The sequence below is a fragment of the Heterocephalus glaber genome, unplaced genomic scaffold, assembly GCF_053883595.1.
Source record: "Heterocephalus glaber isolate CG9 unplaced genomic scaffold, H.glaber_assembly_v1.0 deba00001613, whole genome shotgun sequence".
In the NCBI taxonomy this organism is placed as follows: Eukaryota; Metazoa; Chordata; class Mammalia; order Rodentia; family Bathyergidae; genus Heterocephalus; species Heterocephalus glaber.
This window is the reverse complement of record NW_028258384.1, coordinates 22,718,719-22,734,313: the sequence shown is the minus strand read 5'-3', so window position 1 is coordinate 22,734,313 and position 15,595 is coordinate 22,718,719. Positions and strand designations below refer to the sequence as shown.

General features: G+C 36.3%; 1 protein-coding gene across 1 annotated transcript; it reads left to right on the top strand.

Annotated features, from left to right (window-relative positions):
- Positions 1-8,040: 8,040 nt before the first annotated feature.
- On the top strand, positions 8,041-8,709 carry LOC101723587 (large ribosomal subunit protein eL29-like). Its single transcript, XM_087196554.1, has one exon. The coding sequence runs from the start codon at positions 8,070-8,072 to the stop codon at positions 8,571-8,573; it is 504 nt and encodes a 167-aa protein (XP_087052680.1). The 5' UTR covers positions 8,041-8,069; the 3' UTR covers positions 8,574-8,709.
- The last annotated feature ends 6,886 nt before the right edge of the window (positions 8,710-15,595 follow it).

The following is a 15,595-nucleotide window of genomic DNA, read 5'->3' as shown; positions in this document are numbered from 1 at the left end:
TGATTTATGCAGTTTGTGTATAAATGGATACATGTCATAAAGACAAGAGTTATAATTTATTTCCAAATACAGTGGGACTCTCAAGTTATGACTGGTCTGACATATGATCAACTTGGATTATGACTGGAATTTTAGTTTAAACTTACAACCAAAGTGTTGAGTTACAACCTGAATGCCAGCAGTTTGTGCTTCCAGATGGTCTCAGATACAAATTTAACCCTTAAAGAGCTCTGGAAGGAACATTACATCTTTCCCTGTATGGGATTAATTGAGACACTGAGATCTGCCTGTATAAAGGAGTGTTGGGAAAAACTCTACATAATTTTGGGGAAAAATCATTTCACTATTAAATTATGATTAGGCCTAGCTTTCATGCCTACAGGCCAGCTATGGGATGTTGAGACATAACTCCATTTTCACCTCTGGTCACAGCTAAAACCTCAGTGGTCCTGTGATGTTGTGATGCTCTAGGGCAGGATTACACCAATTGAAGACCTCTGTGGGAGGAACAAAATCCTCATCTACATAAATTCCTCATTGTTCTAGATTTATTGCAGCAACACCCTCTGAGTCACTCCCAGTGTACCAAATAAAGGTGTGGCAAGCTCAAGGTCTTTCCTCTTTGCTGCCTAGAGCAGCATTGATCAAGCCCATAGCTCAGCTTCTTTTCTGTCTCATTTTTCTGTTTATATTAATTAATTCACTTTGTGCTGTCATGGCTCACAGAAAACTAGGACTCTGCAGGGGTTCTAGTAATGTCCCCTTTCCTTGTTCCCTACACAGGAAAGAGACTTAGAAGGCTGTGTAGAAGAGCCTGGACCTTCAATTGACCAACTTGAGTTACAATCAGCCCTCGTGAATGAATTGGGTTCATAAATCAAGGGTTCACTGTAGTACTTCTTTACTATCAGAACTGGTAACAGCTTCCAAAGCCTGATCACAGTGAAAACTTGATTAAGTCTGTGGGTTGTATTGGTTTGGATACAAAAAGCTCCCTTCATATATCTGTCACCCTAGATGGTGTACACTAGTCTTTTTGCCTTTGATCTCTGTATACACTTGTGCAGTGGACCTTTGACTTATGAATTCAGTACTTTCCTGAGGCTGGTTGTAACTCAGGTTGGTCACTTGAAGGTTCAGCTTCCTCCACACAGCCTTCGAAATCTGTCTCCTGTATACAGGCTGATCTCAGTGTCCTTAGAGATTGGCCCGGGATTTCTCAATAAACCCCATACAGGAAAGGACGTTGTAATTCCTTCCAGAATTCTTTAAGGGTTAAATATGTATCTGAGACCATCTGGAAGCACAAGTGGCTGGCATTCGGGTCAAAATTCAAGACTTTGTTGGTAAGTTAAAACTAAAATTCCAGTCATAACCCAAGTTGTTCATATGTCAAGCTGATCATAACTCAAGGCTCCACTGTATAGGCTGACACATAAAAAAGAACAAATTATGAAAAAGAAAGTTTCTTTGACCGCATATTACATGCTTTATTTCTCCACCAGTCATTTCCCCAACAAACATTTCTAACAACAAGGCAGACAATACTAATGACAAATTATGAATCAATGGAAGGATAAAATGAAATGAAAATGACGATCAAACATGTTTTCATATTTACAAAGAACAATGTTCTTTTCAGTGTTCTGTATATTGATTATAAATACAAATCCAAGTCAAAGTGTCATGGCTCTGGATCACCAAACCTTATCTTGACTTATAGTGGCTGTCTGAACTATTCTTCCCCAAACTCCGACATTTCCTTTTTCTGAACAGAATATTTCTCACCATGAAGTAGAGCCTTCTCTTTTCAGGAAAAGGTCAAGTATGGATGAAAATTCCTTGTAGTACTAATGACTTTTCCAACATATTTCTCCTTTGAATACATATAGTTTCTTTCCTCCCAGAAAAGAAACTATATGTTTGCTTTTAGTTTCTCCTTTATCTGCAATGATAGAGGTATGCATAACCTGATTCTAAAACAAATTATGGCTCTTGTTTCCGAGCCATAATTTTGGTTAATAAGTATTTGTTAGATTATAAGTATTTTATTAATAACATTTCCATGCATTTGGTGCTTAAACCCCAAATAATAATTTGTAGGGGAATTTTAATGTCATTTAGATTCCATTTTAATAAATGAATGTTTTTAAGAGCTGCAAATTCTACTACCTCACTTTGTACAGCCGTAAAATTCATTCACACTAACCATCCTAAAGGGGCTATTAATGAAACTTTCAAAAGTGCAGCATTAGGTGAAAATTGGAAACTACCTGAAGGACTAGTTATTTACAAATTCACTAGTATATGAGGTTGTAATTTTTGGATGCTGACTAGTATGTATGTAATATCCTTTGGTATTGGCTCCAAGATGCACTACATTCAACTCTCTATCATTAACCCTAATGAAGGGAAGAAAATAAAACAGATAATATAAAGCACTAAATGGCTTCCTAATCTCATTAACCTAGGGACAATATAGAAAAACATATACTAGCTGCTGGAAGAGAGGCATACAAATTATTATTTTCTTTCTTAAAGGGAGCCATAAGAAAAAAGAAATTCAAATAAAAATAACATATCTCTGAAAAATGCCTACCTTGCCCTATTACTTTTTCTTCAAGAATTAGTGTCATTGCTAATCTAACTATCCACTACTCCCACAGAACTATTTTTCATGTTTTTTCTAAAAAGGCTTCTGTACTGCATGTTTCCTTACCCTAATACTCACCTCAAATCAAAGCATGGCTGCTTTTGTCACATTTCATTGTTGCCTTATGCTTTCCAAGGTGATATAATACATATCCTGACAAACTTCCTCCCACATGCCCAGGCAGATCAAGTTAATCAGATATGTCACTTTTTCTCACTAAGCCTATAATTTGTTTCAGAACCATTCCTAACAGTCCAGGTAGTTAGCACTGCTTCAAGAAAACAAAAAGGATGTGGTAAAAATTATATGATTTAAATAGGAGATACTTTTGCTGTTTCATATAAGTTATCACAAGGATTAGCAGTGAAACATTTCCAATAAAGTGACAAGGAAAGTACAGATTTTCACTACCACTGCACTTATGGAGCATTAGAAGGGTGAAAAGAACTAAAGACTTCTGAAGTCTTCATGCACTTCAGGTAGAAAATAACAATGTTGCCCATTCATGATAAAAGCCCTACAGAAAATTGGAATAGATGGTCTTTATCTCAACCTGATTAAGGCTATCTATGAAAAGCCAACAGCCAACATCATACTAAATGGTCAAAAACTGAAAACCTTCACACTAAAATCAGGAACAAGACAAGGATGTCCACTATCACCACTCCTGTTCAATATAGGTCTGCAAACATTAGCCACATCAATTAGACAAGAGAAAGAAATAAAAGGAATAAAGATAGGAAAGGAAGAAGTTAAACTGTCATTATTTGCTGATGATATGATACACTACATAGAAGACCCAAAAAACTACACCAAAAGACTTTTAGACTTAATTGACAGATTCAGTAAAGTAGTTGGATACAAGGTAAATACACAAAAATAAATAGCCTTCTTGTAAACAAATAACAGACTCACTGAGAGAGAAATTAGGGAAACAATTCCCTTCATAATAGCATCCAAAAAAATGAAATATCTAGGAATCAATCTAACAAAGGAAGCAAAAGATCTCTACATTGAAAACTACAGCACTCTGAAAAAAAAGGGATAGAAGAGGATATAAGAAAATGGAAAGACATTCCTTGCTCCCGGGTAGGAAGAACCAACATAGTGAAAATGGCCATCCTTCCAAAGCTGCTATATAGATTCAGTGCAATCCTGATTGAAATCCCAACAATGTATTTCACAGAGCTAGAGAAAACAATCCAAAAATTTATTTGGAACCAGAAGAGACCTAGAATAGCAAAAGCAATTCTAGGCAACAGAGACATGGCAGGGGGTATCACAATCCCTGACTTGAAGCTATACTACAAAGCCACTGTGATAAAAACACCATGGTTCTGGCAAAGAAACAGACCCAAGGATATGTGGAACAGATTAGAAGATGCAGAAACAACCCCAGACATACTCAGCTACCTCATCTTTGACAAAGGAGCCAGCCATCCTCACTGAGGGAAAAATAGCCTCTTTAATACATGGTGTTGGAAAAACTGGATTTCAACCTGCCAAAGATTAAAATTAGACCCCTATCTTTCACCATGCACTAAACTAAAATCAAAGTGGATTAAAGAGCTAAATATTAAAACAGAAAAACTAAACCTGCTGGAAGATAAGTTAGGTAGAACTCTCAAAGGCATTGGCATAGGAAAAGATTTCATGAACAAAACCTCAGTAGCACGAGAATTAGCACGAAGAATCAACAACTGGGATCTCATCTTATTAAAAAGCTTCTGCACTGCAAGAACAACCACCAACAGAGCTAAGAGACAACCTACAAGGTGGGAAAAATTTTTTAGCAGCTGTTCCTCAGACAAAGGACTACTATCTAGAATATATAAAGAACTTAAAAAAATCAGACCCCCCAAATATAAAGACCCAATCAAAAATGGGCATCTGAAATGGACAGACATTTCTTAGACAAAGAAGTAAAAGCAACAAATAAATATATGAAAAAATGTTCAGTCATCAACATCAATGGTCATTGGAGAGATGCAGATGAAAACAACACTGAGATTTCACCTTACTCAGGAAAGAATGGATGCTATCAAGAAATCAACCAATAAAAAATGCTGGCAGGATTGTGGAGAGAAAGGAACCCTTCTTCATTGTTGGTGGGAGTGCAGACTGGTGCAACCACTGTGGAAGTCAGTATGGAGATACCTCAAAAAACTAAGATTAGAGGTCCCGTTTGACCCAGCTATTCCCCTGCTGGGTATCTTCCCAAAAGAATTAAAAGAATCATACCACAATGATATATACTCATCCATGTTTACAGCGGCACAGTTTGTAATAGTTAAAACTTGGAAACATCCCAATTGCCCATCAACTGGAGACTGGATAAAGAAGATGTGGGGTTTTTTTAAATAAAATAGAGTACTACTCAGCCATAAAGAATGAGAAACTAGAGACATTTATAGCTAAGTGGATGCACATTGAGGCCATACTCTTAAGTGAAATAAATAGGACCCACATGTGTAAATATCGAATAGTTTCTCTGGTGTGAAAAACTAAAAGTGTAAATAAGAATCAAAATGTATAATTGATATTTTGAAATAGGAAGAAAAGTTCTAAAGTAGTAGGGGAAGTGGGAGGGGTAGGGGAAAGAAAAGAAGATAAAAGAAAAAATATGAGAAAATGAAAAAATGGAAACAAATTCTTTGTAAATAGGAAAAGGTGGAGGGGGTGAAGGGAGAGCAGGAGAATGGGGAAGAAGTAAGAATCAAGATACATCATGTAAAGGTACAAGATCCCAATGATGAATGTAACTGCATTGTATACCTAAAATGTACCAATAAACTTAATGGAAAAATAAAAGAAAATAACAATGTTGACTGATTATAATTTGCTAAGTTAAGGTAAACATGTTTAAATAGCTATGTAGCCACTAAATTTTTCTATTAAAACATCAGTCAATCCAAAATGTTATAAGAAAATACAAATTAAATGGAAAATAACATAAATAGAAAATGCATAAGATAACTGAAATAAATCCAAATAGCTCAGCAATTACTATAAATGCAAGTGAAATAAACTCTCCAGCTAGAAGATGAAGATTGTTCTGATGACTTTTCTTAAAAGTCCAATGATATACTTGTTTCTTATGTATGTATACAAAAAGTTTAAAGTTAACACATTACACTGCACAATGTACCCGAAGTGGCTATATATTAGTACAAGACAAAATAGACTTTGAGTTTTCAAAACCTATATTAGAGATAAAGAAAGTGACTACATAATAACAAAGATTCAATTCTTCAGAAAGATAGCATGATTCTAAAGTTCTATTAATCTAAGAATACAGCTTACAAAACATAAAGATAAGAGTACAGAGGGCCAGGGATTTAGCTTAGTGGCACCACACCTGCCTGGCAAGTACAAGGTCCTGAGTTTGATTCCCAGTACCAAAATTGAAGGATAAAAGTACAGACAGAAGTTGAATAATACATCATGATAATGAGAAATTTTGATGTAATTTATAGTAATTGACATTTTCAACAGATTCAAAATAAATGGAGTAAAGGATAATTAAACCATATAATTAACAAGTTTGGTCAATGGACATACATATTTTACCCAATAAATGTTGGGTAAATTTTTTTTCAGGCAAACAAAGCACATTTTAAAAACACAAGTTTAGCTCTAAAGATGGCTTTAATACATTTGAAAGGATTGCTATTCTATTAACCACATTCTTATACTCTAATATAATTAAGTCCAAAATCCATATATTTTATATGGAAATTTATTTTATGGAAATATATTTATATAGAAATCAATATTAAATATTAACAATAAACAAAATTCCAAAAATCTTATAGGTCAAAAACATTTCAATAAAAATGTGAAAATAATTAAAATGGAAAGATCATGAAAATCTATACATTCAAACACATAGGATGCACCTAAAATTGTGTTTGGAAGAAATTTTTAGCCTTAAACTGATATATTACAAAAAAAGAAAGATTGAAACTAATCCTTAAACCATTCATATTAAGAACTTAGAAAAAATAGCTAAACAAATCAAAGAAAACAGTGAAAGAAAGAACAGTATTATTTAATGAGATACAAAGCAAATACATAATAAAAAGGAAAAACAAAGTTGTAAGTTGGTTCTTTGAAAAAAAATTTTAAATGACAAGCTTCTAATAGAATTAAGGAGAAAACAGAGAAAGAGCATATAAAATATTAAATGAAAGATAGACAATAGGAAATAGAGAGATTGATCTTTTTCATATGAGAAAATCCTCAAGAGATGGAGGGAGGGGGCAGAGAAGAGGGAAAGAGGATGAAAAAAGAATTAAAATGTGTTATGTACATGCACCAACTCCACAGAAGGAATGCAAACATTATGTATTACACACATGTACTAATACCAAAACAACAACATTAGGAATGAAAAGGAGCAAATAACTATAGATGTTCATATTAAACTGATAATAAGAGTGTGTATATATATATATATATATATATATATATATATATGTTATAGTAAATTTGAAAACTTCAATGAATGAGTAAATTTCCAAAAAAATTAATTTATCAAAATGGACACAAGAATAAATAGAAAATCTGAATAACCCTCTCATCATTCAATAAATTTGATTGTGGAAAAATACTTCCTGTGAAGAAAATGGTAGGCTCTAAAAGGTTCCAGATAAATTCAAGAAACTGTTGCATAAGATAAGAAAAGAATAACTCTCCTAATTCAGTTTAAGGCTCATATCACATTTACCAGAACCAAAAAAGAAAATGATTCAAAGAAGTAGGTGTATGTTTTTGGTGAGTATGTGCTTTATTTCCACCACTTTTCAAAAAGAAAGGTTGAGTCTCATGGATGAATAATGATATAATTTATCTAATTTATGTTTTATATTATCTTTATTTTGAAAAAAGAAAATGATAAACTTTAAAACATGTTCCAGTACAAGTATCTTATGACAGCAAGTCAAAATAATCGTCTTTCAGTTTTATAAGAAAATAGTGATCAGTTCCCGCTCCCATTCCTCTCAGTGGCTAAATCAAGCTCACTTCCCTTCCCTTGCCTAGTCCCTTCTCTTCCTTTTTCAAAGGTAATGCGGAGTCCATTGAGTAGAAAATCTGTCAACATTATACCCCTCCCAAAAATGTATAAATCATCTACATCTGTATATATTCTTGGTATCTCTACTGCATTACAGAGAAAGCAACTAAGGTAATTCCCCTACTTGTGCTGTTTCCTATTTCCTCCATAATTTCATTCCACTAATTATTCCCATTTTGCCCTTTGTCTTTAGCATCTGACTTTGTATTTATTACTTTTCCTTCAGCTAATTTCAGTTAATAGCATTGGTGTCCACCTACTCAGTTAGGCCAATTAAAACCTGGGGGCTTTTTTTCTTCCGGTCCCAGGCACTTGGCAGCCGTGGATTACGGTGCAGATATGGCCAAGTCTAAGAACCACACCATGCACAACCAGTCCCAAAAATGGCACAGAAATGGCATCAAGAAACCCGGATCACAAAGATATGAATCTCTGAAGCGGGTAGATCCCAAATTCCTAAGGAATATGCGTTTTGCCAAGAAGCACAACAAGAAGGGCCTGAAGAAGATGCAGGCAAACAATGCCAAGGCCATGAGTGCATGCGCTGAGGCTATCAATGCCCTTGTCAAGCCCAAGGAGGTCAAGCCCAAGATGCCAAAGGGTGTGAAACGCAAGCTGGCTCGACTTGCCTATACTGCCCACCCCAAGCTCGGGAAGCGTATCCGTGCCCACATTGCCAAGGGTAGCAGGCTTTGTCAGCCAAAGGCCCAGGCTCCAGCCAAGGCCCAGGCTCCAACCAAGACCCAAGGTCCAATCAAGGCCCAGGCTCAAGCTGCCACTCCAGCTTCTGCTCCAGCTCAGGCTCCCAAAGGTGCCCAAGCCCCTGTGAAAGCTCCACAGTAAATGCCTCTATCTCCCGATGTGAGGACAGAAGGACTGGGGTGACCCCTGGGCTGCCATCTGTAGAGGGCTGGTGTCCTCCTGTGCTCTTTGTACAAATAAACCTGAGGCAGGATCTGTTAAAAGAAAAAAAAAAAAACCTGGGGGAGGTTCTTGACTCCTTACTCTTCTTTGCTCCCCTCTCATTCAAGTCTGCATGGTCAATAAAATGTATTCCTGCCAATTCTATTCCCTGAATATCTTTCACATTTTCCCTTTCTTTCCATTCCACTGGCACTTTCTTGGTGCAGGCCTTCATCATCATTCACTTTTAGACTGATTCTGTGTGGCTCAAGTGATAGTGTGATCCAGAAGCAAGGCCTGGCCCTGAACTCAGTCTGTGTTCAGATGCGGACAGTGTATTTTGCTATAATTGTGGCTCTAGGGAAATCAACTTCTCTAAACCTTATTTTCCTGAACTGTAAAATGGAGGTAACAGTGTTTGTCTATAATTGTTATTGTAGTGATTAAGTGAGATTATGTATAAAAAACATTTAATAATATGTCTTGCTCATAGTAGGCATTCAATAAATGCAAATTCTGTCTATCCTTATAACTTCTCCACCTACAGTCCAGTTATCTGTTTCTAGATGTCCCGCAAAGCCTCATGTAGTCATAGGGCTTTTTCAGAGCTGGCTGAATCTAGAGTGTGTGATGCTGAGATTAAGGGTGTGTGATTACTAAATCAGTACATTGAGTGGCTCAGCATACTTTAATCCTGGCAGTCTGGATAAGATAAAAAGGGCAAAAAAATGCTGTTAATATTCCCTTGTTGCTTTTACTGCCATGAACTGTTTCTCCTTTTCAAAGCCTCTCTGCCATGTTTCATTCTGCCTTGGAGCCAGCCAATCATGGACTAAAACTTCTACCAACTGTGAGCTAAATAAACCCCTACTTCCTTAAATTTGAGTGCCAGTTATTTTGTCTCAGTAATGAGAGAAAAGTTATTAAGAGATAATTTGGTACCAGAGAAGTGGGGTCATTGCTGTGACATTACCTGGTTATGTGGCTCAAGAGCCTATGGAACTGGCTTGTGGGAAGGGGAAGAGTTAGGAAAGATTTTGAGATGCCAGTTGAAAAAGAAGAGCTGGAACACCTTGGGTTGTACTGTATAGGAGATTCTGGTCAGAGCTCAGAAGACCAGAAAGCCCACAAAGACCAGACTCAGCAGGTTTCTGCTGGGAAGAAGGAGTGCTTTGGATGCTGGACTCCAGATGATGTGTGTTATGCCTTGGCAGAATGTTTGTCTCCATTTTATTCATGTCCAGAGGTTTTACCTGAGTCAGAGATTAAGGGTGGCAGACTAATCAATCTGGCAGAACAAATTTCTAGACAGTCTAATGTTGAGGTGGTGGCATGGTTACTGTTGGGGGCTTTTAGCCAGATTTATGTTGCAAATCAAGAGCAAAGAACCCAGCAGAATGATTTAAAACATTTTGAGTTTGGTCAGAAAGGAATCTCCAGTAGAGGTGAGGCCTGCAAAGATAGAGCAGAGGAGATCTTGATTGATGAGAAGGAACAGGAAAATAGAAAAGATAGTCTGAGAGAATCACAAGAAGCAGCAGGACTCCACCCTTTGCAGCCTCAAAATTGCAAAAGTGAAAGTCTTTGCTTTGAGAAGAAAGCTGCAGAGCACCATGTTCCAGAATGGCCACAGCCTAGAGAATTTGTTCCTTGGAATTGAATTCAGAGTCCTCAGCAATGCAGGCATTCAACCCCTACAGTCCAGAAAAAAGGAAGCCTGGCTACCTGTCCAGCTGGCAGCAGACCTTGTCATCATCCACGTGGTGCTGGTTTTAGGCAAATGCAGAATGAAAGAGTTTTGGGATCAGGAAGGCTTCCACCCAGATTTCAGAAGGCCAGGGAGGCCAAGCAGTGTGCCCCTGAGAGGGCAGTGTGTGAAGCTGTGAGCGTGAAGCCAGAGGTTCAGTGGAGACCCCAGAACTTTGAAGAAACCAGGAGTGCAGATCTTCTGAGGAAAGCTGCAAAGAGGGAGAAGAACTGGCCCAAGAGAGAAGCCATGGGAGCTACAACCATCTGCAGTTCCACAGGGGCGGAGCCACACAACCCGTTTGGAATTTACAACTTGCCACAGATTGCCAGGGGTGCTGGAAGTGGAACCGTGGGATTAAATGTTTCTTCTGCTGGATTTTGGATTTGCTTTGATCCCATTCTTTTGTATCCCCAGGTTTGTAATTTCTGGAATGGAAATGTCCATCTTGTGTCATTGAGTGTTGGAAGTGTTTAATTTTCTTTTCATTTATACAGGGGCTTGCAGCTAAGACTTTGCCTTACATCTCAAAGGAGACTTTGGACTTGGAATTTTCAGCAATGCTGAAACTGTTAGGACTTTTGTAACTCTTAGAGATGGACTAAATGCCTTTTGCTTAAAGAGACGTGCATGAGTCTTTAGTGGCCAGGGGTGGAATGTTATGGTTTGTGTCTAGATGTCCCCCTAAAGTCTCATGTAGTCATAGGGCTTTTTTAGAGGTGGCTGAATCTAGAGTGTGTGATGCTGGGATTAAGAGTGTGATTACTAAACCTGTACACTGATTGGTTTGACAGTGCCTTAATCCCGGTAGTCTGGATAAGATTAAAGGGGCAGAAAGACACTGTTAGGTCCCTAGTTGCTTTGCTACCTTCTGTCCACCATGAACTGTTGCCCCTCTGCCATGTGCCACCCTGTATTGGAGCCAGCCAATTATGGACTGAACCCTCTACAAACTGTGAGCTAAATAAACCTTTCCTCCTTTAACTTTGGGTGTTGGATATTTTGTCTCAGCGAGGAAAGAAAAGTAACTAACAGAAATCCCTTTGCTACACTGTTATGTGATTTTAACACGAACTTGGTCATGCCACTTCCCTAATGAAAATCTTCTTGGGGTTTCAATTTGCCCACATGTTCAACTCTGAACTCCATTAACCTGGGACATAAAACTTTTCATCAATTGATCCTCCGCCCTTGCCTTCACGTCTGCCTCATATCCATGAACTCCTGTATTTGCCTAATCAGATTTCTGTATGTGTAATAGAATCTCATTTAAGTGGTTTTTTCTATCAAGGAATTTTTTTTGGCAGTGTTGGGAAGTGAACCGAAAGCCTCACACTTGCTAAGCAAGTTTCATACCACTGAGTTACACACCAGCCCCCGTGTGTTCTTAATACTTCAGAAGAATTTATATTATCAATGCTTAAATTCCTAGAGTTTAACAACAGTGTTGGGCTTAAAATAAGTACTATTAAAATACAGAATAAATGTTCATTCATGTTTAACTTTTGAATGGAATCTAGTTTGCAGTTTTAAAATAGTTGATATTTGGAAATTCCTGGAGTGGATTTTGACAGAAAGAATAAGTCGCTTTTAAATTAAGAAAAAAATGTTGTTTCTATTTTGATGTTTGTTATTTTGCAGTCATAGTCATCATCAAATGTGGATTTATTCTGAAGTTTCTTAAAACTGATAGGAGAATATCATGTTTTGGGAAAATCATATTTAAGTTACTCATGAAGGATGGATCAAAGGGAAATCAATGACATGTAATGCAAGAATCAAACAAAAAAGCAACATGAAAAAAATCTCACATAGCTTAATTTTATGTGATAATCATAGTAGTATCACTTTGTATTTTAATAAGGACTTTCCTTCCAAAGATCTTCAGGTATTTTGAATACATCGCCCTGTTCTTACTCACAAAGTTCCTGGGAGATGAAGAGGAGTTATAACTTTGGTACATCAAATTTACTTTGAACTCTTCACATTTTTGTTTCTAAATGTCAAATATTTCTGTTTTTATTGCACTCAGGTTGCTAAGCACTATTTGTGAAAATCGTATAACTAGACTTGTGGCTAACACTATATATTCATGCTCACTATTGATCTCTAAATAACCCAGGTTGTATCTCTGTGGTAACACCAATCTTGGTTTTCTGTCTTCCTGCATTTTCTATAAACTTGGAATTAGATATAGAGGCTTGATCTGATTTAGATTCAATTTTTATAAATATTTCATAAATGGTGCTATGTATATAACACTACCTCTTCTCTTGTTAAAGCCATTAATGATCATTTCCTAGATTTATAAAAATTTGAAAATTCTAATATTGTAATTCTATCAAGAGCTATAAAATTAAAATCAGGAGTGTGGAGGATTTATATTGTATAAAACAACTTAATCATATCTGTACTACCTAAATAGCAAGATACCATGCATCCCTCATTCTTTGTCTCAGGGTTAATACCTCCAGGAAGCTTCCACAAACAGGGTTAATGATACCTTCTTCTGGGTTATACTTGAATTTTGTGCATACTTATGATATTACAAATAACATTTTTGTCTATATTACTGCTACATCTTCCAAACTGTGATTTTCATGAAGATAGATAGTAAGCATTGTTCATTTCTAAATATTAAATGTCTAACATAGTTCCTGGCACATAATAGATTTTCAATTCATACTTATTTAATCATTGACATGAAATAATGTACTATCTTGTCTGCAATCAATTTTCATGTAATAAATGATAGGTAAGTTTGTTATTGTGGTGGTGGTAATGGTAGTGATGATTACCTTGAAAAATTAATGGAATTATAACTCTTGGTCAAAATATAACCACAGGAAAACAATTAAAATTTTGGATCCCAAAGAAGTGTAGAATAGCTGGTGGAGTGGATACAGAAATCTAATTTTAATACTCAGAATCAAACTTAAATGGAGGGAAATTTTTTAAAGACATAAACCTAAAAAACTAAGAAAAAAATAAAAAAAAATAAAAGCAACAATTTTTGAAGTAGAAAACAGATAGATTAATGTCAGTTTAGTTAATTGAATTAGATAGAGATCTCTACTGTCAGTGGAGAAAATTAATAACCCAAGTTTAAAACGCAGTTTCCCTGTAAGGCTTGGGAATTGACACAGCTGGCTACCCTGTAATTGAGAAGATTAAGGCAAAGAGAATTAAGACTTTTGGGTAAAACTCAGTTTAGTCTACAAAGATCCACTGTTGTATTCTACATCTAAGAAATTGCCCTTTCTCTACTTGCATGGAAGTCTGGAAGGTTATTCTACTGTTATGGGTGAAAAATAGAGGACCAATGAAGTGGAAGACACTAGGAACATTGGACACGGACATTTCACTTAAAACAGTGGGATTAAGTACCATATGCAGAAATCCAATGCCTCCCTTACTAAGCTTGCATTATACATTATACTGAAAGCCAATCTTCCATCCTCCAAGGAAGAGATTTAACATCTCCAGAAAAGTGATGAGCACAAGAATGCCTGAAATGCAGACATCAAGGGATTACCAATGAAGAGCCCTCCCATACAACCAATAAACAAGCTATACACAGGCTCTGAATTACAAACAACACTTTCACACATAAGGAGACAATGTTAAAGAAATCATTATTCAGCTTTACTTGTTAAATCATGGTAAGATCAGCTTTATTTACAGCCATATGAATAAATATAGATACTACTGCAATGGAATTTTGCAGTGGGGGAGAGAGATTAGGCTCAACTCTGAATACAGCATGGGAGAATTTATAGCCAAGAAGCAGGGAAGGGGTCAGTGGATGGAAAATTACTAAGAGAAAATATCAATGGAAAGGAGGATTCTGGCTAAATCAACCAAATAGGATTTTTGATCAACAGACTAGGATGATCAAATCAGGGGCATGATAAAGAATGAAGAGTCCTTGCTAAACTGACTTAGCAGTTTCTTTATTAAAACTGGATTTTACAAGAAAGTAAATAGATGAGACTAACAGAAGACTCAAAGTTTGGTCAAGCAAAGAATCTTTGTCACCAGTTGAGAATTGCTAGACATGGAAGAATGTATCCAACATATAAGTTAAAGACAAAACTAACAGGAAAAAACATGTGAAATTGAGACTGCACAAGAAGAAAACTTATAAAATGCTTCATGATACACTCAGAAAGATAAGGCATCATATGTGTGAAGCAAAAGCAGAATGCATTTAATATTAATATGCAGAGAAAAATAATAGAAATGTTTCAAGTACATAATTTAGAATTCATGATTTTTGGAATTTGTGATATTCATGGTATGTTAGGTTTTTCATGTTAGATTCTGCAACTTATTCTCTCATTATAAATAAATATACTCATTTTTTACCTAATATCTATTTTTGTTTCTGAAATTTTATGTTAATTTTCTGAAAAGGGCCCCAAAATTGTGTATAAACTTCAGACCTCTCAAAAGTTTTTCCCTTCCTAGTGGCAACTGCATATTCCAGTTACTTAGATCTAACCAATGGAGCTGTTCTTGACTCCCCTCTTTCTTTCACACTCCACATCCAATCTGTCAGGAAATCTTCTTAACTCTGCCCCGGAAATATATGCATACTCTCACCAGTGCTACCACTGTGGTCCAAACTACCCTTATGGCTTCCCTATATTCTCACAACAGCCACTTGACTTTCCCCGCTGCTTTCACCCTTCTCATCACAACAAACAATTATCTTCTTAAAATTTAAGTCTGATAAGATTATTCTCCTGCTCAAGACTCTTCAGTGGCTCTCCAGTCACTTAAACTGGACCAATATTTCTTCTCTGACATCCTCTGTGGCTATTTTCATTTCAAATGACTCAGATCCAATCAGACTGAGCACTTTGCTATCCCTAGAAGATACTAGGCATGATGCACATACTTTAGGGCCTTTTTACCGGCTGTTGCCTCTGTGACAGTCTCCAGATATCTAAAAGAAAATCTCTTTAACCTCTTTCAAGTCTTCACTCAAATATTACTTTCTCAAGGTAGATATTTCCCAAAAGGGAAGTTGACCAAGAGATGGAGGAAGGGAGGAAGGAGGAGAGTGGAAGAGGATTAAAAAAAAGAATGAAGATGTATTATGTACATGTACCAACTCCTCATCATGATTGTAACCATTATGTACTGCAAATGTGTACTAAATAAAAAATAAAAGATTTTTAAAAGAATGGCTATTCTAACCATTCTACAG